This window comes from Nothobranchius furzeri, chromosome 5, assembly GCF_043380555.1.
Source record: "Nothobranchius furzeri strain GRZ-AD chromosome 5, NfurGRZ-RIMD1, whole genome shotgun sequence".
In the NCBI taxonomy this organism is placed as follows: Eukaryota; Metazoa; Chordata; class Actinopteri; order Cyprinodontiformes; family Nothobranchiidae; genus Nothobranchius; species Nothobranchius furzeri.
In genome coordinates, this window is record NC_091745.1 from 35,816,547 (window position 1) to 35,843,127 (window position 26,581).

The 26,581-nt window shown below is 44.5% G+C and overlaps 1 protein-coding gene and 1 long non-coding RNA gene across 11 annotated transcripts in view; one reads left to right on the forward strand and one right to left on the reverse strand.

Moving 5' to 3' along the window:
* chn2 (chimerin 2) overlaps positions 1-26,581 on the forward strand; it is a 64,264-nt gene that overhangs the window by 27,622 nt on the left and 10,061 nt on the right. For 6 of the 10 annotated variants that reach the window (XM_070551629.1, XM_070551630.1, XM_070551628.1 and 3 more), the window contains 5 exons: positions 9,578-9,616; positions 15,672-15,727; positions 17,147-17,204; positions 17,302-17,415; positions 17,522-17,792. In XM_070551629.1, the coding sequence (XP_070407730.1) occupies positions 9,603-9,616; positions 15,672-15,727; positions 17,147-17,204; positions 17,302-17,415; positions 17,522-17,792 (513 nt within the window). In that variant the 5' untranslated portion in view covers positions 9,578-9,602. Of the gene's footprint in view, positions 1-9,577; positions 9,617-15,671; positions 15,728-17,027; positions 17,093-17,146; positions 17,205-17,301; positions 17,416-17,521; positions 17,793-26,581 lie in introns of those variants that run through there. The other 4 variants (XM_070551626.1, XM_070551625.1, XM_070551624.1 and 1 more) reach the window with 2 other exon arrangements.
* Positions 1,808-2,248, reverse strand: LOC139070044 (uncharacterized). Its single transcript, XR_011520702.1, has 2 exons — positions 1,964-2,248; positions 1,808-1,895 (listed from the first exon to the last, which is right to left on the reverse strand). It is a non-coding gene; the product is annotated as an uncharacterized lncRNA (long non-coding RNA).

Genomic DNA, 26,581 nt, shown 5'->3' on the forward strand with positions numbered 1-26,581 from the left:
TATAGTTTTTTGGTTGCGCCACTTTGAGAATGGACCGTGCGCTGGAAGCAGCTGCCTGGATCGCTGTGCAACAATGCGGAACCGGTTCGCAGCAGCGCAAGTCTGCCGGGCCGGCTCTCCCTCGCGCTGATCTGCCGCTACCGGCTCTCCCTCGCGCTGATCTGCCGCTACCGGCTCTCCCTCACGCTGATCTGCGGCTCTCCCTTGCGCTGATCTGCGGCTCTCCCTCGCGCTGATCTGCCGGCTCTCCCTCGCGCTGATCTGCGGCTTTCCTTCGCGCTGATCTGCGGCTCTCCCTCGCGCTGATCTGCGGCTCTCCCTCGCGCTGATCTGCGGCTCTCCCTCGTGCTGATCTGACTTGCTCTGGTCTGCGCGCAACGGCGGGCGGGATTCGGGAAGGGGGGGGGGGGGGGGCGCTTTTGGAAGAGTTGTGCGACACAACGAATCGATGACGCAATTCGTTGCCAACGCTTTTAGTAATCGATTTTCATCGAATTTATCGATTCGTTGTTGCAGCCCTATTCTGTATAAACGTATTCTTTCAATTGTGTGGAGCTGCTGGAGCTGACAGCGGGATGCTCCCCGCCCGCTGGGAGGGCCGCCGTTATTGAGCTCGGGGGTAGCTCAACAGGCACATGGGGGCGTGTTTGGAGGGGGCTGCGTCTGCAGCTAGGGTTTTTTTTTTAACTTTAAACAATGAGTATACAACATAGAAACGAATGAAGGATACAAAACAACAGAATATGAACACACAAAGCCAGGGGTAAAAGAAAAAAGTTACAATTATAAGAATACACGTAAAAATTCACATATGTATATTGTTTTGAAAGCCTTTTTGTTGGTGGATTCTGATATTGATTTTATGTACAATTCCACATCCTTAAAAAATGACAGAAATATGGTGTTTTGTTGGTAAACTTACATTTGTGAATAAAGAATTTAGCTAAGAGTATTAACAGATTCATAATAAAAAACATTTATCATTCTTCATGGGGAACTTAAAGAAACAGAATAAAACATTTTCCCATCGTAAAGAAAACTCCCTTAAAATATGGACAGTAACAAACCTGCTAAATTCCTTCCAGAATCTTTGTGTAAAAGAACAGCACCAAAAAAGATGTGTCACAGTTTCTGGATGATGCCCACAGAAAGTACAATTAGTATTTAGGTCCCTTTTAAATTTTACCATGAAATAACTGCTTGGATAACATTTATGTAGAAGTTTAAATGAGACTTCTTTCACCTTATTTACAATGAAATATTTCTGGGGGATCATCCAGACTGTCTTCCACTTGATATCTGGAACACATCGGTTCCAATGAGATAGGGAGAGAGACGGTATCTTCCTGGAATAAACTACGTATTCTCTTATCGCTGTTACCAAGTTCTAGAGAAAAGCAGATTTTTCCTATTGGTGACTCAACTGGATCAGGGAGAGTGACTGAGGTAGATATTGAGCTGTCAGTGTTTTTATATAACATTAAAGTCCCTGAGGGTATGGCACCAAGCACCATTGAGAATTCCTGAACACTGACTGGGAAATTATATAGGGCAATAAAGTCGTTGTAAGTAAGTAGTTGTCCCTCTTTTAACCAGCTGAGCCACCAATAGGATCCCATTCTGGACCCAAGTTTCCAGGAAAAGTGATTTATTTTTAAATAAAATATCTCTGTTGTTCCAGATAAGATATATTTGTGAGGTGAGAAGTTGTGTTTATAAATGAGGGTCCACGCTAAGAGGACTTGCTTTGTCATGTTGTGGTGAAGAAATCTAACTCACGACATACAGAATCAGATCTGAGACGGTGTAAAATGTTTAAGAATTTATTGAAGGGAAACCAAGGAAGCAGCATAAACGTAGCCGAGTTCTTGCACAGGGAAGCTGGTGCGGGAAAACTGGACAGATCGGAGTTAGATCCAATTTGCGGAAGGAACAGGGAATCAGACTTGTGTGGAGGACTTACGGTCTGGAGAGGTGGGAACTGGTTTGAGGGAGGAGTGGTCCGGTCTGGGTAGAGAGGCTTAGCAGGGACTGAGATCCAGAAGTGAGACGTGGAGGGAGCTGAGCTTGGGGAGGTCCAGGAAGTTTAGGTGGGCAGCTGGAGGTGATTCTGGCCAGAGGAGAGGCTGAGAGACGAGCGAAGTTGGAGATCCAGATGGTGTGGGCTCCAGAGTTCTGCCAGTCTAAGATGAGTGTGTGGGTTTGTCTGCGAACAAAAGCAGGAGGTCAAAAAGGCAAAAATCCAAAATCCAAAAGCACATCAAATCTCAAAAATCCAAAATCCAAAAACAAATCTAATTCTCAAGAGGTTACAGAGCTCGAATAAGTTTCACAAGTGGCTGTTAGAAGGTACCCAGGTAGAGTAATCATCCAGCGAAGTGTAGGAGTCTCCCAGCTGCTTAAATACCCCTGGCCAGCTGATGAGCAGATCTGCTGCAGCTTGGTCACCTCCAGACACGCCCACCTGCAGAGGGAAAACTCAAAAGACAGGGAGTGACAGCAGGGAAATACCTCAGACCATGACATGCTTATGGAAGGATGAAAGTTTTATAGGGATTTTCTCAACATTGTAATTACAATTTAAAATAAAATTAAAGCCACCAAAACGAGAGAAAATATGATATGGTTTAAGGTTCCAGATAGAGGTGGGTTTTTAAGAAAATGTTTAGCCCAATTAATTTTGAAAGTGTTATTTAAAGTAGAAAGTCTAGGACGTTAAGCCCACCTGATTCGTACTTATTCATCACAACAGATTTCCTAATATAATGCGTACGGGTTTTCCATATAAAATTAAAGAGCATACGGTCAATATCTTTACCAATTTCCTTATCCAGATGTAAAGAGAGAGCAGCATATGTTAATCGGGATAACCCTTCAGCTTTAGTAATTAAAACTCTACCTTTCAAAGACAAGTCCCTCTGCAGCCACTGGTTGAACTTTTTTAGGGTTTTCTGTATAATTGGAGTGAAGTTTAAAGAGCATCTTGATATTTGATCTTTGGATATTAACAGTCCCAGGTATGTGACTTCCTGTTTAACAGAAATATTACAGACAGTATTTGCAGGGCAGTCTTTAATTGCTAGCAACTCACACTTTTTTGGATTTAGGCATAAACCAGAGGCCTCAGAGAAGTCACTAATCACACTGAGAGCTACAGGGATTTGGTTTGCATTTTTTAAGAAGTGTGGTGTCATCGGCTAACTGGCTAATCACGAGCTCCTTATCAGCTATGGTGAATCCTTGTACAACGCTGCTTGAAATATTAGTTGCAAGAATTTGTGTACAAAGTAAAGATAAATATGGTGAAATAGGACATCCTTGGCGAATACCACGTTTCAGGTCAAATCTCGGGGTGGAGCCGTTAATCATTTTAATAGAACTATTGCCATTTGTGTATAAGGTTTTAACAGCTTTACAGAAAAACCTGCCGAAGCCAAATTTTTCCAAAGAGTGGAAAATAAATTGATGTTCAATTGTATCAAAAGCCTTATAAAAATCCAGGAAGATAATGAAGCCATTGTCAGATACCAAATCAGAGTAATCAAGTAAATCCAAAACCAGTCTAATGTTATTAGAAATGTGTCTATTTTGCATAAAGACTGATTGTGTCTCATCAATAATTGTGTCCAAGACCTCTTTAATCCTGTTAGCAAGTATTAAAGCCATAATCTTATAGTCATTATTGAGCAGAGAGATGGGTCTCCAATTATCAATAAAAAGTAAGTCTTTGTTTGGTTTTGGGATAAGTGTTATGAGACCTTGAGTAAGAGCAGGAGGGAGGGTGTTATTCTCTATACTTTCTGTAAAAACCTGCAGTAAAAACGGGGCCAGGAGATTAGAAAAAGATTTATAAAACTCTGCAGTCAAACCATCTGTGCCGGGAGATTTATTGGCCTTAAGTGCAGAAATGGAAGTACAGACCTTCCACAGTCAGAGGGCTGTCACAATAAATTCTATCTTCCACAACAATTGTTTTTGGGGTTTTAATATTATTGAGAAATCCTGTTGAGACAACCTCATTATATTTTCAGTTGTATAGTTTAGTATAGAATTCGGCACAGAAATGTGAAATTTCTCTAGGATTGTCAGAGACAATGCCATTAATATTTAGTTGATGAATAGAGTTCATTTTTGATCTGTATTTTTCAAGCCTGAAAAAGTAAGCAGAATTTTGTTCGCCCTCCTCCAGCCACCTCTTCCTGGATCTTACAAAAGCACCCTCAGCCTTGCGTCGATATAAACCGTCCAATTTATTTTGAAGTTCTAGTAAACTTAATTGATCTTCCTCTGAGATTTCTTCTGGGGACTTCTGGTAATAAGAGGCAATTCTGCTTATTACGTCTTGTTCTTCAACTTTCCTTAATTTAGCAATGTGACTCCCGTATCTTCTCAAGAATTTGCATGCTTCAAATTAAAAAAAGTTCCCAGTTTCTACAAAAGGATTTCTCTCTTAGCTTTATTCCAATAATAACCGATTAATTTATGAATCTGCATGTTAACCATTTTATCTTTTAGCAAAGAGTTATTTAACTTCCAATAAGAGAAATTATGAGGTATATTATCCAGTGTAATTATTTGGACGTTAATGTGAATTGCTCTATGATCAGTGAGGGGGGTGGCATGTATATTAACAGTAATATTATCTTTATCAATGCAGTCAGAAACAAGCCAGAAGTCAATACGTGATTGCCTGGATCCTGTCTTATTGCTCCAAGTAAAGAGTCTATCATCTGGGCATTTTTTTCTCCAAATATCCACAACATTAAATTTTCCCATAAAATTTTTTAAGTTTGCACTGTATGAGGATTGCTGCCCTGGAGGTCACCTATCAACCGTATTGTCTAAAGCGATGTTAAAGTCTCCACCAATTAATAGGACTGAATTTGGGTATTTGAAGAGCCAGAAATTAATTCTTTCTTCTAAGGAGTCGAGTAATTTATCATTTTCTGTTTTGTTATTGTACCCATATATATTTACTGCAATGAAAGTACTGTTATTGTGTCTGATTATTGAGCAGAGGTAGTGTCCTAAGGTGTCACAGTCAGAGTGTAATACATCCCCAGAAAATTTATTTTTAAATGTGGCAACTCCAGCAGAACGCTCAGAGCCATGGGACAACCAGATGTCATTACCCCATTGCGATTTCCAAAAATTTGTATCAGCAGGTGTGGAATGACACTCTTGGAAAAAGCAAAAATCTGTTTTAAATTGTTTGGCAAACAAAAATAAAGCTTTGCATTTACATGTTTGTCTTAAACCCCTGGTATTAAGAGAAACAAATGAAAAAGACAAAGTTATTAGAAAAGAGATAGAGAGAGAAAGTAGGTTCTGAACATCTACAGCTAAGAATAGATCTATAGAATAAGGGGACCGGGTGCTTCACAATTTAAGTAATAGAACAGTAAAAACCCTGAGTAACTAAGCTTATAAAAATATACAATTTAACTATCTGCTATGGTTTAAATACAGCTTTTATAAGCAAACACACTCTTCAAAACAAAATATAACTTTAACCTGAGGGTGAAAATATAAAGTTCTCCATGTAAACAAACTTGCAGAAATGTTATGTTGGAGACTGAATAAGCCTCTCTATGAAGGAGGGAAAACTTCTGATCCACTGATGAATCCTCGACCTCCTACGAAATAAGCTGGCTTACCCTCCTTACGGGCTTTGTCTATCATCGGCCACAGTTTGTCACGACGTTCTTTGTCCTCCCTGGACAGATCTTCAGCGAACCTCAAATGATTGTTCTGCAGGTAGGAGGAAGTTTTGGCTGCTTTCCATACAGCATCTCTGTAGTTTCAGGAGGTGAACTGCACGATGATGCCTCTAGGTCTGGTGCTATCTTGTCGCTTGGCTCCGAGTCGGTGTACGGTGTCGATGACGTCAGGCAGCCTATGATTTTGTTTTGGCAGAACAGACTTGCATATCTCAATCACCTTTTCCCTTACGTCTTCTTTCTCAGCCTCCTTGACTCCATGTAGTCTGAGATTCCACCTCCTGGAATATCTTTCCAATTCAGATATTCTCTGTTGACAGTTGTCCACTCGACCTTCCTCTTTAGTTACTTTTTTTTCCAGGTCGCAAACTTTCCCCTTCATATCTTTCATTTCCGCACACACAAACTCAATCGTCTTTTTGAGACCATCAATCTGGAGCATATTCTCTCTCACCATGCTCTCAATGTTATCAGACCTGGTGTTTATTTGTGCCGACAGACGAGAAATTATCTGATTTGCATCATCTGGATCAGAGCTGCTGCGTTCATACATCACCTTCTTCGGAGCTGGTGATTTAAGAGGTGTAACAGGGAGAGGTGGGAACTCATCCATGTCTTCTTCGGCTAGCGCGAGTTCTACTGCGGTAGCTGCGTAGTCATGAAAGCTATCCATTAGCACGTTGCTGGGCGTAGCACTCTTCTCATTAGCATCCTCAGGCGCTATGTTAGACTTGGAACTTTCCAGTCCCCTTTTCGCTCCTTTCTGGTTCGACATTCTTGCCCTATAATTATTGTATCTTCTCTTGTTTAGTGAAATGTTAGTGTTGGCAGCATAAAGTTGAGGTTTTACCGTTGTTCATGAACATTGGAGCAACTGCCTATACGGTTTGTAATTAGAATGTGTTTGTATTTTATTTTTATTTTTTATTCTTGTTATGGACATATCCCTTGTCTGAAATAAAGTTTGATTGTGCAGAACTCGGTAGAAAGCGTCTGCTCACTCCGCCATCTTGGCCACCCCCTGCGTCTGCAGCAAGGTATTTTTGCATTTTTGGGGAAGGAAAGACAGGAAATCGGATGCGGAAACGGAGCGAAGCTCCCGAAATTTTCAGAATAAAGAAACGTACTGTCTTCTGGTTGCTTTACCTTTTAAAAAGTTACTAACTGTGCGGCCCCGTGAGAAGTTATCACCTAGCTAGCGGTCTCCTTTGTTTTTCAGGTCCGCATTGGCGATTATAAAATGGACAGAACATAAAACACAAACCTTTTGGAGCCATGTTGTAATTTTCTCCTGCTTGTTGTTGTGTTTACTGACAAAGTCACTCGTGTGACTTCGTGCTCTGTCGGAGACAGCTGCTCCCCTGCTGCTTTGCGTCTCGTGGGAAGGGCCAATCAGCAGCTTACGCGAGCAAGACGTGCTGCTGCAGTAACGTGCTGCTGACGGCTCCGGTGGAAAGAAGGGGTCAAGGTTTTAAATGTGACAACTGCAACTTGTTTTTCTATTTTAATTTATCATTTCACAAAGGACAACTGCAGTTTTGCTAATTATTTTATTGAAGGTGAAACAAATAATTAGTCAGATGAATAAAATGAGATTATTCCAGACGGTAGGCTTGGTCTCCTGTAGAAGACGCTGAGGGAAAGTTGTGTGTCTCCATTGCTCGCGCTGCAGATGCATGTGCTCAGATATTCTGAAGGCTGGGTGTGAGGTCTGCTGGAGTATGGATTTGTTCCTGCAGTTGTGTCTCTTGAGAAACAAATATTAATGTGTTGCCTGTCTTTGTTGTTGCAACATTTATAATAATTGTCTTAATTATCATCCCAGTAGAAATACTGTGTTTTGAAATTTGAATGGGTTTTATGAGAATCTGCTTTGTTCAACCTCCATCAAGACTATTCATGTGTGTTTATTATGAAATGCTGCTGGTAATCTTATGAAACCAGCAGCAGAACATCTGATTGGATAAACATGTCCAGAGTGAACCGTGAGCCTCAGTGTTACTGCTCTGACGTGATGCAGTGGGTTCTCCGGGCTTTTTATCTTCAGCGGGAGGGTTAGGGTTCCTGTATAATGCAGTTTTACCGTATTTACTTCTAAAAGCTGACCAACAAGAAGCTTCATTTCTTATTCTTCTAATTTAAAAAGACGTGTTGGTTTAGGTCTAATTCATCATCGACAATCATAATCTCTTAGGACCTTTGACCTTTCAAGTATGGCACATGAAATGATAGTCAGAAAACTATTTTGTAAGAAGGAACCATTTATTGAATAACAATACAAGTTTATAAACTGCTGATATGCAATTGTTCAGAAATGTTAGGTACTTTTGGTACTTTGTACTGTTAGAGGAGCTGATAGAAATAGGTCTGTTAGATCTGATACATCTGTTCTTATGGTGTTAAATAAATAAATAATTAGAGATGCTCACCTATCCAGCAGACCTTTTGTTGTATTACTTGTTAGGGAAGTCAGACTAGGCTGCATCAGAATCAGGCTATGGTCCAGCTGACACAAAAGGAAGGTACCTGTACAGAAACCCTCACTGATTGGTCTAGTTTTGCAGGAAGAGGAACAATAGGTCCATCTGTTAACTGATGGCTTTGGTTCTTGTGCTCGTCACCCCATCAGTCCCATCTATGACCACTGTTGCTGCCTGTCCAACCCAGTCTTCAGTCAGTGTTTAAAAGATGGGTTCCACTAACAAAAGATTGGTAGATGTTTCTTGTGTTGATGACGTGACCCTTCTGAGTCCTTGTCTTCATGCAGCATCCAGAACTTCACAGCTGGGTCTATCAACTTAGTCGAAGAGCTGCTCAGACTCCTAAGCATCTCTCTAATGATATTCTAGGACATTGACTCAGACACAGATCATCTCTTAAGATAACCAGTTAAAGCAGACAGTCAAATAAGAGGAAATGAGCTGCTGCTCTTAACTCTGAGCCTGAAACTGTGCAGAACCAGACCACAGGTAAGAGTGGGAAACTATCACGTCACACATTCTGGTAGAACCCAGCATTGCCGGCAGTAAGGTGGGTTCGTTCCCAGGGAGAGTTGGACTCCGCCAAGGCTGCCCTTTGTCACTGATTTTGTTCATAACTTTTATGGACAGGATTTCTAAGCGCAGCCAAGGTGTGGAGGGGAGAACAAGGGGTGGATGGGTAAAAAAGGTGCTACTGAAGTGTGTGTGAATGGATGATTGGCAAACTTATAACATTTTGCAGAAACTGGATGATAAAGGTGTTTAACGGTAAATGTTCCAATGAATAGATTTTAATTACTGTTGGAAAGTCAAGCATCCATGTGTGATTAGAAGGATCCCTGTCCTCTGCATGCTGACACCAACATTCTTACTTTTTTATAGCAACAATTTCAAATAGTTTCTTCAACAGTCAGTTTGTAAAAATGTCTTTAAGCAGCACTTGTGTTTGAGAGCCAGAACAGCCCCTGCAGCATCTGAGATAGCTGATGGATTTATCTTGTACAGGTAGACTTTCTCAGGGGGCATTTCCTTCCTCATCTCTCGTCTCTGCTAAAGACACAATCCGTTATGTAATCCTGTGATCGGCACGCAGACATCACCTTCCCCACGAGAGGGTTTGCCTCTCTGAGGTTTGGCTGCTGTGTCTGTTTTAATCTCAGCCTGGATGTGTTGTGTTTCCAGACCCCAGCAGGTGTCCAGACGTGTGCTGAATACTGTTTGGCTTTTCAGAGACGATTAGCGATGTCTTCACTGGTAACAGCTGCATTACAGTGAATGAATACTTTTGACGGAGAGATAAACAGGAACGGGATCACAACAAAGTGTTCGTATTCTATCAAGAGAATAACATTGAACCTGCGTATTTGTGTCTTGCAGAACCTGATGACTATCAGCCACCCATATGGAAGTCCTACTGTGAGTAAATAACTCAGTTTGTATGCTAATTAAAGTCTTTGCCCTTCGGTGTGCCTCTTCAGGTTTATTTTGGGTCTACAAATTACGCAGACAGTATTCCTCAGTAACACGGCAGGTTTAGAAAGGTGCTCACACAGCACTAAAACACACAAACACTTGCCTTTAAACCAGTGACTGTAGAAAGAGACAGATGCAAAGAAGTAGATTCCTGTTTTCTGACTAAAACAGGTCACCAGCACCTCAGAAAATAAGGCATCTGCAAAGAGGCACAGCTAAAATTGTGTATTTTACCATGTGGGAGGACAAGGTTACTCCATGTTTTTTCAAACCTTAGCTGGGCAGAAATCCTCTAAGCTGAGACCTAGATCTTGTGTAACTAATCACAGGTTTTTATCCAAATCCTTCCCTATATTTAAAACTGTTGTTTGCATATGTTGCCATTGTTGATTCTTTTTCTGAAGCCTCCCGTCAGACTCCAAGATATTTTTAGAGGCGCCGGTGTCTCAGAGCTGGATGTTGTCCAGATCCTTCTGGTTGGCTTAAGTCAGCTTGACAAAACATGAAAGTTCCCAGTCAGGAGTCTTCCTTCCTCCTGGTGGAAGACTCTGCTGCTCTGGTGATTTAGCTCAGGCTCACGTTGTGATGATGATTTCTAAACAGTCATTAATCTAATTCTGTCTATTTCTTGAACATAAATAAGCAAGTTGTACTCATGAAGACCATTTAAATTACTGATGAGTTCAACTGCCTTGCTACTAAACATTATAGTTTTCCTTTTAAGTCGGATTCTGTGAAAAGTCTCAGAGCAACCTCGGGTTATTTCTTCCTAGATCACCAAGCTAACAGCTGGAGAGAGGTGAACACCAGAGGTGTGGACTGGAGTCACGTGACTTGGACTCGAGTCATTATTTTAATGACTTCTGACTTGACTTGATAAAATCTATAAAGACTTATGGCTTGACTCGGACTTGAATGCCAATGACTTGCGACATGAATCGACTTGCACCTGTTGACTTGATGATGACTTGAGTATATTTGATATTTTAGCACAAAAGTGGCACGACATGGACAAAAATCATAAATGGTTCTTCGTCCTGGGTTTGACTTACTGCTAAAGGCAGCAGCACTTTGTTTATGTAACGGGGTGACTCGAGCTGGGCGAGAGTTTGGATGTGGCGTGGCTTTTAACCCAAGCGCGGAGTGACTGACGCTGGGTTGAATGGACACGCTGTTTAATCTGGGAGCCGGGTGCGCAGCTGTATGGTGACACAGCTGAACACGGCGACTCCTGGTCTGAGGCTGATCTCTTAGAACAGGCAGGATTCTTAGAGCTGGCTGGTCTGATCTGGCTGGTCTGATCTGAACAGGCTTCGTGATCTGAGATGATCTGGTTTGGACTCTAGGTTAGGTTCGGTTAGAACGATGACTGAGTGAGTTGGCGTTGTGTGGCACTTCCTTAAATAGATTTGGCGGGTGACGTGAACCGGAAGCCTGGCGCTGGGGATGTTGGGTAATGGAGTTCGGATGGTCTGAGCGGCTCTGCGGTACCTCCCTGGAGGAGGTTGACGGTTGAGAGGGAGGTTGCGTGACAGGACCCCCCACCCGAGGGACGGCCCCAGAAGTCCCAGAGCGGCGAGCCCATAAGTCCGTAATGAGAGAGGGGTCCAAGATGACCCTCGACGGTTCCCATGAGCGTTCCTCCGGTCCGTAATCCGCCCAGTCCACCAGGTATTGCCATCATCTGCCACGGCGACGAGCATCCAGCAGGCGCCGCACAGCGTAAACACCATCACCTCTCACCCCACGAGGCGGCGGAGCGGGCTCCGGGGGGGGGTTGGAGCGAGAAGAGAGGTCCTAACCGGTCTCAGCTGGGAAACGTGGAAGACGGGGTGAACCTTGAGAGACTTGGGCAGGCGGATGCGGTGAGCCACGGGGTTAATGACCCTCTCCACAGGGTGAGGACCCAGAAACCGTGGGCTGAGTTTCTTGGAGCTAGCGGGCAGATGCATGTTTCGGGTAGACACCCACACGTTATCACCCGGCTGAAAGGTCGGACCAGGCCGGTGGCGGCGCTTGTGCTGGCGAGAGTACTCCGTGTTAGCTCGTTTGATGGCAGCCCGAGCACCGATCCAAGCGAGGCAGCAACGTCGAACTAGGAGCTGGGCCGCAGGAACCTCCGTCTCCGTTTCCTGGTGAGGGAACAGAGGGGGCTGGTAACCATTACACAGCTCAAACGGGGAAAGACCAGTAGCCGAGGAGACGTGGGGATTATGGGACATCTCCGCCCACAAGAGATGCTTTGGCCATGTGGTTGGGAAGAGGCGAAGCAGCGTAGGTACCGCCCGAGCTGCTGGTTGGCGCGCTCGGTCTGCCCATTGGTCTGGAGATGGTAGACAGACGAGAGGCTGCTACTGGCACCGACCAGCCGGCAGAAGGCTTTCCAGAATCTGGACATGAATTGGGGCCCTCTATCCGAGACGATGTCCCGAGGGAACCCATGGAGGCGAACCACCTGCTCCAGAAGGACCTCGGCCGTTTGCTTGGCGGTGGGCAGGCCGGAAAGAGCCACCAGGTGGACCGCCTTGGAAAACCTGTGCACGATGTTCAGGACGGTATCGAGCTGGTTGACGGGAGGCAACCCCGTAATGAAGTCCAGGCCTATGTGGGACCAGGGTCGGTGTGGGACAGGAAGAGGGTTGAGGTCGCCAGCCGGGGGTTGGTTTGGAGTCTTGGAACAGGCGCAGGTGGGACACGCAGCCACGTATTCATGGACATCCTTGGCCATGGAGGGCCACCACAGGGCCCGTCGGAGGAACTGGAGGGTGCGAGTCTCCCCCTGGTGGCCAGCCACACGGGAGGCATGTCCCCATGCTAGGGCCTCAGACCGGCAGGTGGATGGTACATACAGTCGGTTTGAGGGTGTGTTAGCAGGTGCGGGCTTGGTGAGCAGAGCCGCTCGGATGACGTCCTCCACTGGCCAGTGAAGGGCTGCAACGAACCTCTGGGCAGGTAAAATGGGTGGTGGTTCCTTGACGGGTGCAGATTGGGCGTGACGGCGGGAAAGGGCGTCCGCCTTCAGATTTTTAGAACCAGGGCGATAGGCCAGATGAAAGTGGAATGATTCGAAGAACAGAGCCCAACGGGTTTGACGGGGGTTGAGTTGGCGAGCATTCTGGATATGAATGAGGTTCTGGTGGTCTGTCCAGATGGTAAATGGGTCCGGGGCACCCAATAGCCACTGCCGCCACTCCTCCAGTGTCCATTTAATAGCCAGGAGCTCCCAGTCCCCCACCCCGTAGTTCCTCTGGGTTGGTGTGAATTTCCGGGAGAAATAGGCACAGGGCGGAGTTTGGAGTTCGGGCCGCGTTGAGATAGGACCGCCCCTGCACCCACCTTGGATGCATCCACTTCCACGATGAACGGTTTTGTTGTGTCCGGATGAACGAGGAGGGGAGCGGTTGTGAAATGGTGCACCAGGGTTCGGAAAGCCTGCGTGGCCTCAGGAGTGAAACGGAAAGGGTGGGTCTGGTTGGATGACTTGGTTAGGGCAGTGAGCAGAGCGGCAATGGAACTAAAACCGCGGATAAAGCGGCGGTAAAAGTTCGCGAATCCAAGGACGCTCTGGAGCTGTTTTAGGGAAGTTGGTTGCGGCCATTGGGCGACAGCCTGGACCTTCTGGGGGTCCATTGAAAATCCTTTTGATGACACAACGAATCCCAGGAAGGAGATGGTCTCCTGATGGAAGGCACATTTCTCCAATTTACAGTAAAGTCCGTTCTCCAGCAGCCGGGAAAGAACGGCTCGCACGTGTGTGATGTGCTCCTCCAGGGTTCGGGAGTAGATCAGGATGTCGTCAAGGTAAACAAACACCCACCGACCCAGCATGTCCCTCAGGACGTCCGTGATTAGCCGTTGGAAAACCGCGGGGCTGTTACACAAGCCAAAGGGCATGACCGAGTACTCCCAGTGACCTGTCGGGGTGATGAAGGCGGTTTTCCACTCCTCGCCTTGTTTTATCCTGACCGAGTTGTAGGCGCTGCGCAGGTCCAACTTGGTGAATATGGCGGATTGGGACACTATGTCCAGGGCAATGGACATCAAGGGCAAGGGGTGACGGTCGCGGACCGTGATCTTATTCAGACCCCGATAGTCGATGCAGGGTCGAAGGCCCCCCTCCTTCTTTTTTACGAAGAAGAACCCCGCAACTCCGGGCGAGGTGGAGGGTCGGATAAACCCCTGTTGGAGAGCCTCCGTTATGTAAGCCTCCATGGCCTGGGTCTCAGCCGGGGATAAAGAGTATAGGCGGCCCCGGGGTGGAACTGTGCCAGGCTGGAGCTTAATCTCCAGGTCATAAGGTCGATGAGGAGGCAGGGTGGTGGTAGGTGTCTTTGAAAAGACCCGGGCCAGGTCATGGTAGCAGGAGGGGATCTGAGAGACATCAACATCTGGGGGTTCAGGCTCAGAGTCAGGTTGGGGAGGTACATGGGAATGACAAGCCACTCCCCAGGTGAGCACCCGCTCAGACGACCAGGAGATCTGGGGGTTATGACGTAAGAACCAGGAGTGACCTAGGATCAGTGGGGACAAAGGGGCTGTGATAATCAGGAACCAGAGAGTCTCTGAATGGGGAGGTACATCCATACGGAGGTCCACCGTCTCCTGGTGGATGGGATAGGGCTGGAGAGGAGTACCATCCACGGAGGTAACGGGAATGGTTTGGTGGAGAGCGGACAGGGGAATGTGTAGGCGGGTCGCCAGATCCTTATCCATGAAACAGTCCGCCGCTACAGAATCCAAAAGCGCCTCCAGCTCAACAGGCCCCTGGGCGAGATGAAGGGTTACTGGGAGCATGGTGCGGGTCGAGGGGGTTCCGGCCGACCCAAGTAGGACCCCTCTGCTGCTGCCTACTTGGAGTCTGCGTTTCCCAGCCGGGAAGGACAGGCAAAGCGCCGATGGTCCGGTGTGCCGCAATAGGCGCATAGCCCCTCCTTATAGCGCCTCTCCCTCTCTGCTGGGTTTAGGTGTCCCAGCTGCATTTGCTCGTCAGTGAGTGGGCTGGCTGAGCGGAGCCGATCGTTGGTTGCCGCTGCCGCAGGCTCAGCCGGTCGACGCGTAAAGAGGCGTAAATCCATTTGGAGAGCGAGGTCGGCCGCCTCGTCCAGGGTCCCGGGGGTCTCCTGTCCGATCATCCCGTCTCTGATGCGGGAGGAGAGTCCCTCTAGGTAGATCGCTTTTAGCGCGTCGTCTCCCCATCTCAGCTTGGCCGCCTTGGTCCGGAACCGAGACGTGTACTGCGCTACCGTCTGGTTTCCTTGCCGGAGCTGGAGGAGTTGAGTCTCCGTTGACGTCTCGCCACTGGGGGGAACGAAAACCCTCCTGAGTTCGTTCACGAACACATCATAGTCATTGCAGACTTCCGACTTCTTGTTATACATGGCTGCTGCCCACTCCTGAGCTCGACCGGTGAGGATGCATCTAAATCAGTATTATTTAATTAGATGTTTTAGTTAGTGATTCTGAATGTCATTTAGCAGAGAAATGTCATGTTTTATAGATGTGTAGCTTTACTGCTGTATTATGTGCATATATATTGATGCAATGTTGATTTAATTTCTGTTTTGTCAACAGTTTCACACTTTAACCTTATTAAATCATCCAACTCGACACAACAGCCTTTTTCTTGGATATTGATGAGGAGAGTGTTTAGCTGTCTGTATAGCTGAGGCTACGTTCATGACGACAGCACTTAGTGAGGACAGAACATGCAGAAAACACAAAGACTGGAGGATATGTGTCATGTCTTCATTACTGAGTAGTTTTGTATCTTGATGCATCGTCTCTCAGAGCAGAGGCCGGTTGCTGAAATCTAATAAGCTGAATTAGTTTTGCATCCATTGAATTGATGTCCACAGATGCAGCTCAGCAGGCTTTGTTTTCCTCCTGTTCCCTTCACATTACCCTTGTTTATTTTGGATGCAATCACATCTATGATATACGTGTGTAGCATCCTGCTCTTGTGGAGCCAAACTCCATTAACGTGCTAATTTTCTAACAGTGTACCAGCTGCAGCAGGAAGCCCCAAGACCAAAGAGGGTCACGTGTCCTCAGGAGGTCAGTACATCTGTGAACCTTAAAAAGAACTCAAGGTGTTCATGTTCTGTTAATCATTACACATTCAAGAAAATAAAATCAGATACGAGCCTGAAACGGGCAGCAGGAAGCTCAGATTCTGACACATGAAGGTAACAGTGTAACAGTGAAATTGGAGCCACAGTGCAGGTAAAGTACGACTCCCTTCTGGGAGTGTTATTTCTGAACATGTGGTTTGGCAACGGAGCACTCTGAACCGTCTTATTCTTTAAAAATGATCCCTCACAACAATGTGGTCAGCTAGACCAGAAACATGTTTTCTCTGCTGGTATAATCTGTTTTATTACTCACTGGTTTGAGGCTTGAACACATTCCAGAAAATAAATAACTGATTCCTGCAGCTGGAACTCAGTCCAGTCAAAAATAAATCATGACTCGGCTTTTTCTGCCACGAATCTTTCACGAATGACTGTCTGAACTCAGCGTTTGACCCAGAATTAAATCAAATATAAATCGACGGTCAGCTGTCCCGTTCCACCGTGTCTCATATTTTGTAGTGGTAAGGACCTGGGGCAGAGAGCTGCTCATCACAAAAAAAGGTTCAAACAATAAACTCAAGGCAGCAAAACAAAACTGGGGCACAACAGGAAGCCCAAAAAAATCTACAAGAAAAGGTTTGGATGTGGATTGGAGTCAGAACAGCGGCGTTGATGAGCAAAAGCCGGGAGCGTTTCGTGTGTTCAGTTCAGTCTGATTTATGACACCATTAATATAATTTAGCCTTGAACAAACTCCCAGAGCTGTTGGTGGTGGAGCTCCGCCTCCTCTTTTAGTCCGTGTTGATACAACCTGCCTGAATACTTACCACGTCCTTTCTGACAGACCCGCCTCTCCTCCATTGTACAGCGAGCAGAACTGATGCACGCCTCTTCCTATGTTAATCCCGCCACACACTGATGAGCAAAGTGAAAGCTGCAGATTAGCAGTATGCTGCTGATTCAAACTGTGAAGTTTTTCACATTAATAATTCCGTTATTAGAGTTCATCAGCTGAACTAAAAGGTTTGGCTAATGAAACTAGCAAATATAAAACAGGATCCTTTCTTCCAAATTGCTTCCCACTGTAGAGATATGAAAATGTTCAAGATAAAATGCATACGTCAGTAGAAATATCTGCACTCAAAACACATTAGTCAGCCTGGTGTGACACCCTAACAAGCTTTTTGTTAATTTTTTGCAGCTGGTCATCTTGTACCTGCTGTTTTTCTGCCCTGCCTCTAATTAATCTTCTGCTTTGGCTTTCTGGTTTGCTGCCTGAGCAGACGCAGGGCCCCAGATGGAGAGAGCCTGGCCTGTTGTGTAAAGTCCTTTATCTTTCACACAGGCTGTAAGAACAATTCTCATCGCCGTTCATTTGAGCTTTCGTGTCTTACTGTTGCAGCTGATTTTTCTTCGTCTGGTTTACAGATGGAGAGCAGACCCAAGTACTACGGCAGAGAGTGAGTTCAACTTCATTGTTGTCTTATATTCGATGTTTACTGCTTGTTTGTCACATGGTGTTCACAACTGGGTGAATTTATCTTATCCTTTTTTCAGATTTCATGGTGTGATTTCACGAGGTCATGCAGACGAGTTGCTGGCAGGAACAGAGGCAGCTTACCTCATCAGGGAGAGCCAAAGACAGCCAGGGACACACACCTTGGCTTTAAGGTACCGTAACAATCACAATGCAGAGCCGGCCATCAGCTCACTATCAACGTGTTAAACCCGTTCCCCGTTTCATCTTCTCTTTCTAAACGCATGCATTCCTCCACAGGTTTGGACACCAGACGCTGAACTACAGGCTGTTTTATGATGGGAAGCATTTTGTTGGGGAGAAGAGATTTGAGTCTGTGCATGACCTGGTGACGGACGCTCTCATAACGCTGTACATCGAGACTAAGGCGGCGGAGTACATAGCCAAAATGACCACTAATCCCATCTACGAGCATCTCGGTTACACGTCGCTGCTCAAAGACAAAACGGTGCATCGACTGAGCCACGGACGCACGGAGCCGCGCAGGGTGACATTTCAGAGAGACGAAAGGGTGAGTTCAACTCAAACTGGAAGTGTTAGCATGTTTACGTTCTCATCCTTTAATCCATCAGGGAGCATCTGATGGGATTAATATTTATTTGAGCAGATTTTAAATACCATAAAATAATCCCAGCAGTACAAAGAGCAATAAGTCCTGCAAAAGATTACTCAAACCCCCCAGAGTCCTGACCTGAGGATCGTCAGGCGGCTGTTTTAGTCCACTGCAGCAAATCTGCAAAAATAAATCACTTGACAGAAATTTGCACCATTTTGAAGTTTGCAATCATCTCAGTGGATTAAGGAAACATAACTTTGCAAAAGAAGGTATATTTATATTTTTGATTATTAAAAAATGTGCTAAAAACACTGATAGGAGCAAATAAATACACAATACCTGTTCTGTTGTAAAGCGCCGCCATTAAGATGATTGTTTTGTAAAACAATTAGTCCGTTTTTGGGTAAAACACAGGTGACTTCAGCAAATCTCTTCATGTTTTACGTATCATTAATTCACATTTCAGCTGCATTTACTGCAGAATGAGGACTTTTCCTGAGAGAGGCTTTGTCCTGTGAGTGAGACATCCCTGTGGCCTCTGGGTTTGCTCACTGCTGACACGCTCCACTGTTCACGCTGAAAGGTAGTGATGATGGAGGGGACTGAGACTTTGCCCCGCCTGTCTTCGATATTGGACGGACACTCCGATTTTAACCGAGACACACTTCTCTCTGGTAGTCGTGATCCCTGACCCTGATCAGAGTCTGTGAAAGATTTATCAGTGAGGGGTAATCAGGTCCCGTCCACTAGGGGGCAGTGTTGCACTATTACCTCCTGTCCTGTGGTTTCCTCATCTTTAACAGATGTTTCTGTTTTCTTGGTTCTCATTTGCGTGTCCCTGATGTGCCCCTCAGGTCTGACTGCTTTAGGTTTTTTTGTCCTCTGCTCTGCAGACAGAAAACAGTTTATTACTCAGTGAAAGTTGTTGAGCGGCAGATGACACTTTTTTGGCAACAAAAGCATCTTTTGTAGAATTAACACTGAGTCTGGCTCTGATTCAAGTCTCTTCGTGTAAAAAGATCAGGGGCGGATTTAACAATTTGGGGGCCCAAGGCGAACAAAGACATGGGGCCCCTTACACAAAATTTTCGACAATCTGACCTTTAACTGGATTTGCGAAACTCTCCCCTCTTCTGACATGAGTTATTTTCCCTTTTTATTGGTCCTCCTCTTTTTCCCTGTTTTTCTCTCCCTTTGAGTGCCTTCAATATTTGCTCTGCTTTCTTCTTCCTGTCAGTGCTCCTGTGCTTTTGCCTTAGTTATTATTTTTTTCTATTTTCCATTTTGGTCTATGTTTTCCTCCCTTGAAACATTTTCCATAGTCTTTCCTTTCTGCTTCCTTTTGATGTTTACATCGAAAAACAACGTCACTTCCAGAAGTGAAGATAAAAGCTTTTATGAAGCAAGCTGCTTCTTTCTCTTATTGGAGCCACTAGGATAACTCCATGTCATGCTTCATGTTTTGACTATCGCTTTGAGTTTGTTACAAATGCTCCCGCCTCTCTTATTATTATTATTTGTGGTCTTATGGCACTTGGCAAACAACAATTTGGTGCATTACCGCCACCAACTGGATTGAAGTGGAATGACTACCAATCACTTCCTGTCTGTGCATCGCCGTCTTAATAACCCTCTTATGACCATAATTATAACAGGGCCGCCTGGTATTTTTTTAATCTTATGGCTGTAAAATTGTAATAAAAAGCGCAAAGTGTGTGTAACTCTTCTTTTTTCAGAACAACCTCAGCTTTTAGTGTATGGTTTGTATTTAGAATTTATTTCTATTAAAGCCTTCAAAAAAATCAGCTTAAAAGTGAAAAAAGCAAAAAACGGATTTGAATTTTTTACATTTATTACTGAACAGGAACTTCTAAATTACTGGGCAAACCATTTAAACTTTGAACTGTAATGCATCTATTCTTAAAAAAGTTTGAACCTTGGTGTCTTTTTTAGCAGTTTTGAAGAACATTTATTTTTCTAAACTTTCAGACGTTTTTATTTGATGTGGTAGAACTTGAAGCAGTTTCTCTCCAGCTGCAGGCAGAGTCCTGCACACCTCACACCGCCATGGGGTGCTTCTCTGGCACACCGTGCACTGCTATACCAAAAACTTTTGTTTTAGCAAAAATAATTATTTATTATAAAAAGATAAATAATGCGGGAATGAAGCTGAATCTTACAATTAGCAAATAGTTGAGGGTTGTTCAAATAAAAAAATAAAATATAAAGACTGAACAAACGTTCATATCCTGGTTCACTGGAGATCTGTTCTTCTTCATGGTCACTGTCTTCAGATATAAGCCTTCTGGGACACCTAATAGATCGTGCTGATTTTCTTTGAGGCATTTCCATTATTTCATGCTGGTTTTTATGCTGAGTAGCTTCCCCGTTCCGTTATCCGCTTTCACCACGCTGCGCTCCGTTTGAATCAGGCTGTACAGCAGGATTTCCCCTTGTAGCGATATTTTCCATAACTCTGATTGCTTTATGCTACAGATCGTTGGAAAGCTGCTTTTATGTACTTTTAGGAACCGTTGGAATTTTTTCAATCTGATCATCCATTCAAAAGTTATAAAACGGAGCATTTTGGATGACAAACTCAGCACGTCTCTGAATCTGTGTTGTGATTCGTTGTGCTCAAGACAGGGAATCCCAGTGGCTACCGTAATGTATTGTATATGCACGAAAAGCCCCATTTTTAATATTTTCAGCACTTTTGGAATTTTAATTATATCTTGAACGGTTCAGGAATTATGGTAATGAGAAGTGCGCATGTCCAATCCCGTCTGCGGCCACAGGTTGGTAATAAGAATATTGTGGCATTAACAGAGGGGTGCCGGCGGTCAGGGCTAGGGGGCCCCCCAACACAAGGGGGCCCCAGGCAGCCGCCTAATGGTAAAACCGCCTCTGAAAAAGATGAGCTCTTTTTGCTCTCTGAGGATTTGGTTTCGTTAGCTAAATTACTGATTGATGTTTTATAAATGCACATATTCAATTTGTACTGATTAGAACTACGTTCACTGGCCATTTTATTAGGTACACCTTGCTAGTACCGGGTTGGATCCCATTTTACCTTCAGAACTTAATCCTTCGTGGAGTAGACTCCACAAGGTACTGGAAACACTCCTCAGAGATTCTGGTCCATATTCACATGATAGCATCAGCAGTTGCTGCAGATTTTAAATCTTCACATCCATGATGTGAATCTCCTAGTTACACCACATCCTAAAGGTGCTCTATTGGACTGAGATCTGGTGACTGTGGAGGCCATTTGAATACAGTGAACTCAATGTCATGGTGAAGAAGCCAGTCTGAGATGATTTGAGCTTTATGACACGGTGCATTATCCTGCTGGAAGTAGCCATCAGAAGATGGGTACACCGTGGTCATAAAGGGATGGACATGGTCAGCAACAATACTCAGGTAGGATGTGGCATTACAAAGATGATCAATTAGTATTAAGGGGCTCAAAGTGTGCCAAGAAGATGTCCCCCACACCATTACACCACCAGCAGCAGCCTGAACTGTTGATGTTGTTGATGCCAAATTCTTACCTTAACATCCAAATGCCGCAGCAGAAATCGAGACTCATCAGACCAGGCAACATTTTTCCAATTTCCTATTGTCCTGTTTGGTGAGCCTGTGTGAATTGTGGCCTCAGTTTCCTGTTCTTAGCTGACAGGAGTATATGCCACAAGGTTCAACGTGTTGCGTGTTCAGAGATGCTCTTCTGCACACCGTGGTTGTAACAAGTGGTTATTTAATTTGCTGCTGCCTCGAGCCAGTCTGACCATTCTTCTCTGACCTGGACAGACTGGACTGGGAAAACTCCAGACATGATTCTCATGAGCAACTAGAACGCTGATCAAAACAAAACGATGACTGAGCCCTGTGCTGAGATGCTAACTTCTTGATGTACTCCTGTGCTGATGACATGGGCAGAAAGTCCAATGCAGGGCATGATGGGTAGTGGAGTCCTGTGACTGTAAATGACTGGTGTGAATGAACAGTGGACTGCAGGTTGGTTACTGGAGTTTGGGTTTTTGATGGAGGAGTTCAGGGGTAATTAGGTTGGGAGGGGAGGTCCGGAGGCTGAACCATGACACTTATTGCCACAGACATATATATGTAGAAGACACTGGCACTGCCACCTGGAGCTGCCGTACTGGCCAGCCACCATCTTGGATGAGTCTCCCACTGCAATATATTCTACTGACGAAGATGCTTACCCAACTAAAAAAAACACATTATCAAGCTTTTTCACAAAATCAGACACATGGTGTGGCATAATAAAAAAATATATATATATATGTATATATACAAAATAAATATAAATCAATTAAAATCTAAAATTCCATCAGATAGGCTAGAAAAGTCAATAGTTATCCCATAATCTTTTCGTCAATAGTACACCGGTTGTTGCAGCTGTAGGCTGCACAAAAACAGGCATAGTTGCCCACTCTGCGTTCACTTTGGAGAGTGAGGAGGTCTATCCAACATGGCGGCAACGCTGTTATGCTCCCCAGCGCCCAATGGGGCGTCTACGTATTCATATCTGTGGTTATAGCAGCCTGGGGGGGGGGGGGGGGGGGGGCTGGCCACCAACAGCCTGTTGTCCTAAGTGACAGAGCTCTAAGAGGGCTCATTCTGGAAGGTACTGAAACTGGCAAGAATTGCACTGCTGAAATGTTTATATGTGAGAGATTTAGTGCTAAAAACGTCATCAACATGTTCGTATAGACCACAGGACAATTATAACGTCTGTCACCATTACTAGTGTTTTTGGAACAACACAGCTCATCAACATATTGCTCATATAGAAATAGTTTTTGCTGTTTTTATCATTTACTCTAATTTATTCTGGATTGTGACCACTTGCATGTAAATGCAACATGATTAGCTTTGATGCTACTAGCTTGTAATCAGGGCACCGCTGCTTCATCTTTGCTTTAGAATTAGCATCAGACTGTCATTAAACTCTGTTCTTTTATGATCCAGGAAAGCTATAATAAGATGTATTTCTATGTGAGGAATCCAGTCTCTTTGGGCTAATCCTTTTATCAGCTACTTTACTTTTTGGTTATTATAATTTCCTGCTTGAAACCACATTACAGGTTATATCGCAAATCATCAACGCTGGTATGACCATGAGCTCCTGACTTTCAGCGTTAACAATTCATGCATGATAAAATGATAAAATCACAGCCTACATGACAATAATAACTTACAGCATCTGTATGTTCAATATTTGGGGATCAGATTGATCATACAGTGCACTTCCTCTCACTTTGCTGGAGTTATGTGGCATTATTTACTTCAGATGGACCGGGACAACCGTGGCAGTTATTGATTTTGTAAGGGATCAGCCTGCCCTTCCACATCGTGACCTCATCAACACACATTCAAACTTGTTTTCAAAACAACTGTTTGTTATTTAACGTTTACATCAGACTAAATCATAATGTTTCTTTTCATTCGTATGGTTATTCACATCAAATTAGCTTGGGCCAGTGCTTATTTATCATTAGAGAATATTTGAATCAGTCACATGAAATTATTTTATCTGTTAAACTCTGAGATTTGTTACTTTGCAATAAAAATAGAATAAAACTGAATTTTTAGAGCTGACCGACCCCCGTAGATCAGTTTAACACCCGGGCACGGTGTCTGGTGGATTCTCAGCCTGATTTGATGATTTTACCTTTATGAACTGCTTTCTTTAGTAACCTCCCTCTTTCCCCTCCTCCCTCCCCTCCCCTCCCTCTCATCCCTCCTCCCCCAAGTAAATGTGAAGCATGTCTGCTGTAAATGTCAGACTGCCAGTTATCTAGGTGCGTCTGTGAAAAATGACAATATCTTCTTCCTGCCATATTTTCTCTGGAGGATCTTCTTCAGCTGTGATAGCTGCAGCATGAAAGGAAACCCACCCGCTTGTCACTCTCCAAAGAGACGCTCTTTGGAGAGGAGAGACCTCGCCTCTGTGGTCTCTTTTTGAACTCGGTGTTTACCAAACACACGAACACGCCCCGAGGCCTCACAGCCACAGGAGCCTCACTGTGTAGCTGAAGTTGAGGTGTATTTACTCAGGGTCGGGCTGATGCTTGGAGAATGCCTCGACTGTAAATGCCTGTGTGATTAACGTGCTACCAGAGGCTGAAAAGGAGCTGTTGACTGCGTCGACCTCTTGACTTTGCTGATTCTCACTAGACTGAATCCCAGCGGGACTCTAAACGGGCTGCTAGCAAACTCAAGCAGGATTTTTTTCTCAAGAAATTATTATGTTGTTAGTTTTACATAACAGAGTTTTTATGCTATACAAGTGAAAAAGTTATGCTTTCACTGTTAACTGCACCTCTACATGGACTTCTGCTTCCAGTCTCAGACATCAAGACACAGAGATCAGTATCGCGTCATACCCGTGTCAAAACCCGTGCACGCGCATTGGGTCCACAGCGCGCGTGTGAACGGGACTCGCGAGCGAAAATATACATGGCAGCGCGCGTGTGAACGGGACTCGCGAGCGGAAATATACATGGCGAGAGGTCATTTGTGCACTGAGAGGGAGCAAACTGTGTCTGTGAGCGCACAAGGATGTGCACAAGTGACAAACCTGCGTGCGCGCGTTGTCAACGAGAACACGGCAGAGGAAAACGTGCGCGCGCGGCAGCCTCTGTGCGCGCTCGGCAGCGTCTCTGCGCGCTCGGTTTCTGACTCCTGCTCACTCGGCTGTAGGGTTTTGGCACTCTGGAGGCGTGGCCTGTGGCAGATCTTCTCTGTCCTCTGATTGGTTAGTGTACCCCGCACTTTACCCTCTACCTATCTATATAAAAAAGTCTGCTGGTGAAGTAGTTGCTGGCATAGCTCAGTTGGAAGAGCGGGTGACTCTCGCTCCGGAGGATCCGGGTTCGAGGCTGGGCAAGGAAAATGTAGTAGATGTCATGTTAATTTTTCTTAGTTTCAGGTATTTTACAGTTGTGACCGTTCAACTGTCATTAAACGTCCGAATGTTTGCTGGGCAGTGTTTTAAAAAGTGCACATAAGCTAGATGGTTTTAACCATAGAAAATTACATTTTTTGTGATACTGGAAAAATACATACTGAAATAAAACTACTGATTGAAAACTTTATGACTGTGGTTGTACAATATATGACTCACTAATACACTGCAAACTCCCTTAGAGTGGGGCTTCCAGAGAGAGAGAGAGAGAGAGAGAGAGACAGAGAGAGAAAAGTTCTTGCCTCATTAATGAATTGTTTATTTTTTTCAGTATTTAATTGACAAATTATCCTTTCAAATAATTAATTGATGAGTTACATAATTGTCCATTTAGAATTGTTGAATGGACTGAGTCAAGTTTGGTGCACTTTATATATTTCAAAACATGTTTTTTTTTTATTTTAATGATGCATATAAATAATTTAAATGTTAATTTAATGAAATATTTCTATTTTTTCATTACCTCACCCTTGTTTTGACAAAAACGGGACCTTGCTGCATAATATCATGGAGAAACTATTTGTTCACAGTACATGGCTCCGTAAGGATCTGTGTACCAAAGGAGGAGATACTCAGAAATCTGTCTGCAGATTGTTACAACCCAGACTGGAAGTGGCGGGCTGTAATAAGAAAGGAGACCAAACAGAGCAGTGGGGGTTCAACAACTGATTTATTTAACAAAAGTAAGGATTTACTAAAGCAAGTTAGTGAACAGAAAATGGCCATCTCAAGGTTTTACTCGGATGTCCCTCAGCAGGGTGCAGCACTGTTGAAGGTCATCTGAATGAAAGCTTGATATGCAGTTTCTTTATGAAAGTGTGTAAATATACAGTGTGGTTGCCGTACATATGTTGAGGTTCTCAGACATCAGGCTTCTTTGCCCAGGCCTTCACTAGTGGGCTATTTTAAAAGTTGGTAAGGAGAAAAACCACAGCATATAGCTGATTGTTTACAAATGCAAGGAGGGGAATAACAATCAAAATCCTAGTGTTCTTCGACCAGATGAATGGAGCGCTCCACATGCACTCAGAGATGTTATGGCTTCTGTTTCTATAACTTTACATGCAGACATTTGAGGTTTGCCAGAAAGGAAAGCTGGCCTGTACACTTTGCAGGGCACAATGTCATCAATGAAGAAACCCCTGTCTACCAAGATGACCATCTCTAGTTGTAGCATTTTCATCACACCAGATTCCCAGGTTGGTCGCTGATAGTTCCAGCATACAGTGCTGAGACAAAGGTCACTGGCCTATGTGGCACAATCCAAATGAGCCTCTTCAGAGTGCAGTTGAACTTGAGGAAAATATATGACTCTGGAAGAGAGGGGAATATGGCCATTGACACCTCAGATCAGTGCAGTCAAGAATTACTGGTGTTTGGGTAGTCCTGAACGTGTTGTGATGCCCCCACCGTCTCATTGGGTTTTCATTTGTGTTTAATTGTGTTTTTCTTCTGTTGTAGGCAGCTGGTTAAGCAGCCTTGGAGGCACCTGGGCTCAGGGTGTGGTGCTGCCTACAAAGCCTACTGTTTTTCTGCTTTCACTGGGTCTCTCCTGTGTGGTGGAGAGTCCTCACTGGCCATTTTCTGTTCACTAACTTGCTTTAGTAAATCCTTACTTTTGTTAAATAAATCAGTTGTTGAACCCCCACTGCTCTGTTTGGTCTCCTTTCTTATTACAGTCCACCACTTCCAGTCTGGGTTGTAACAATCTGCAGACAGATTTCTGAGTATCTCCTCCTTTACACAG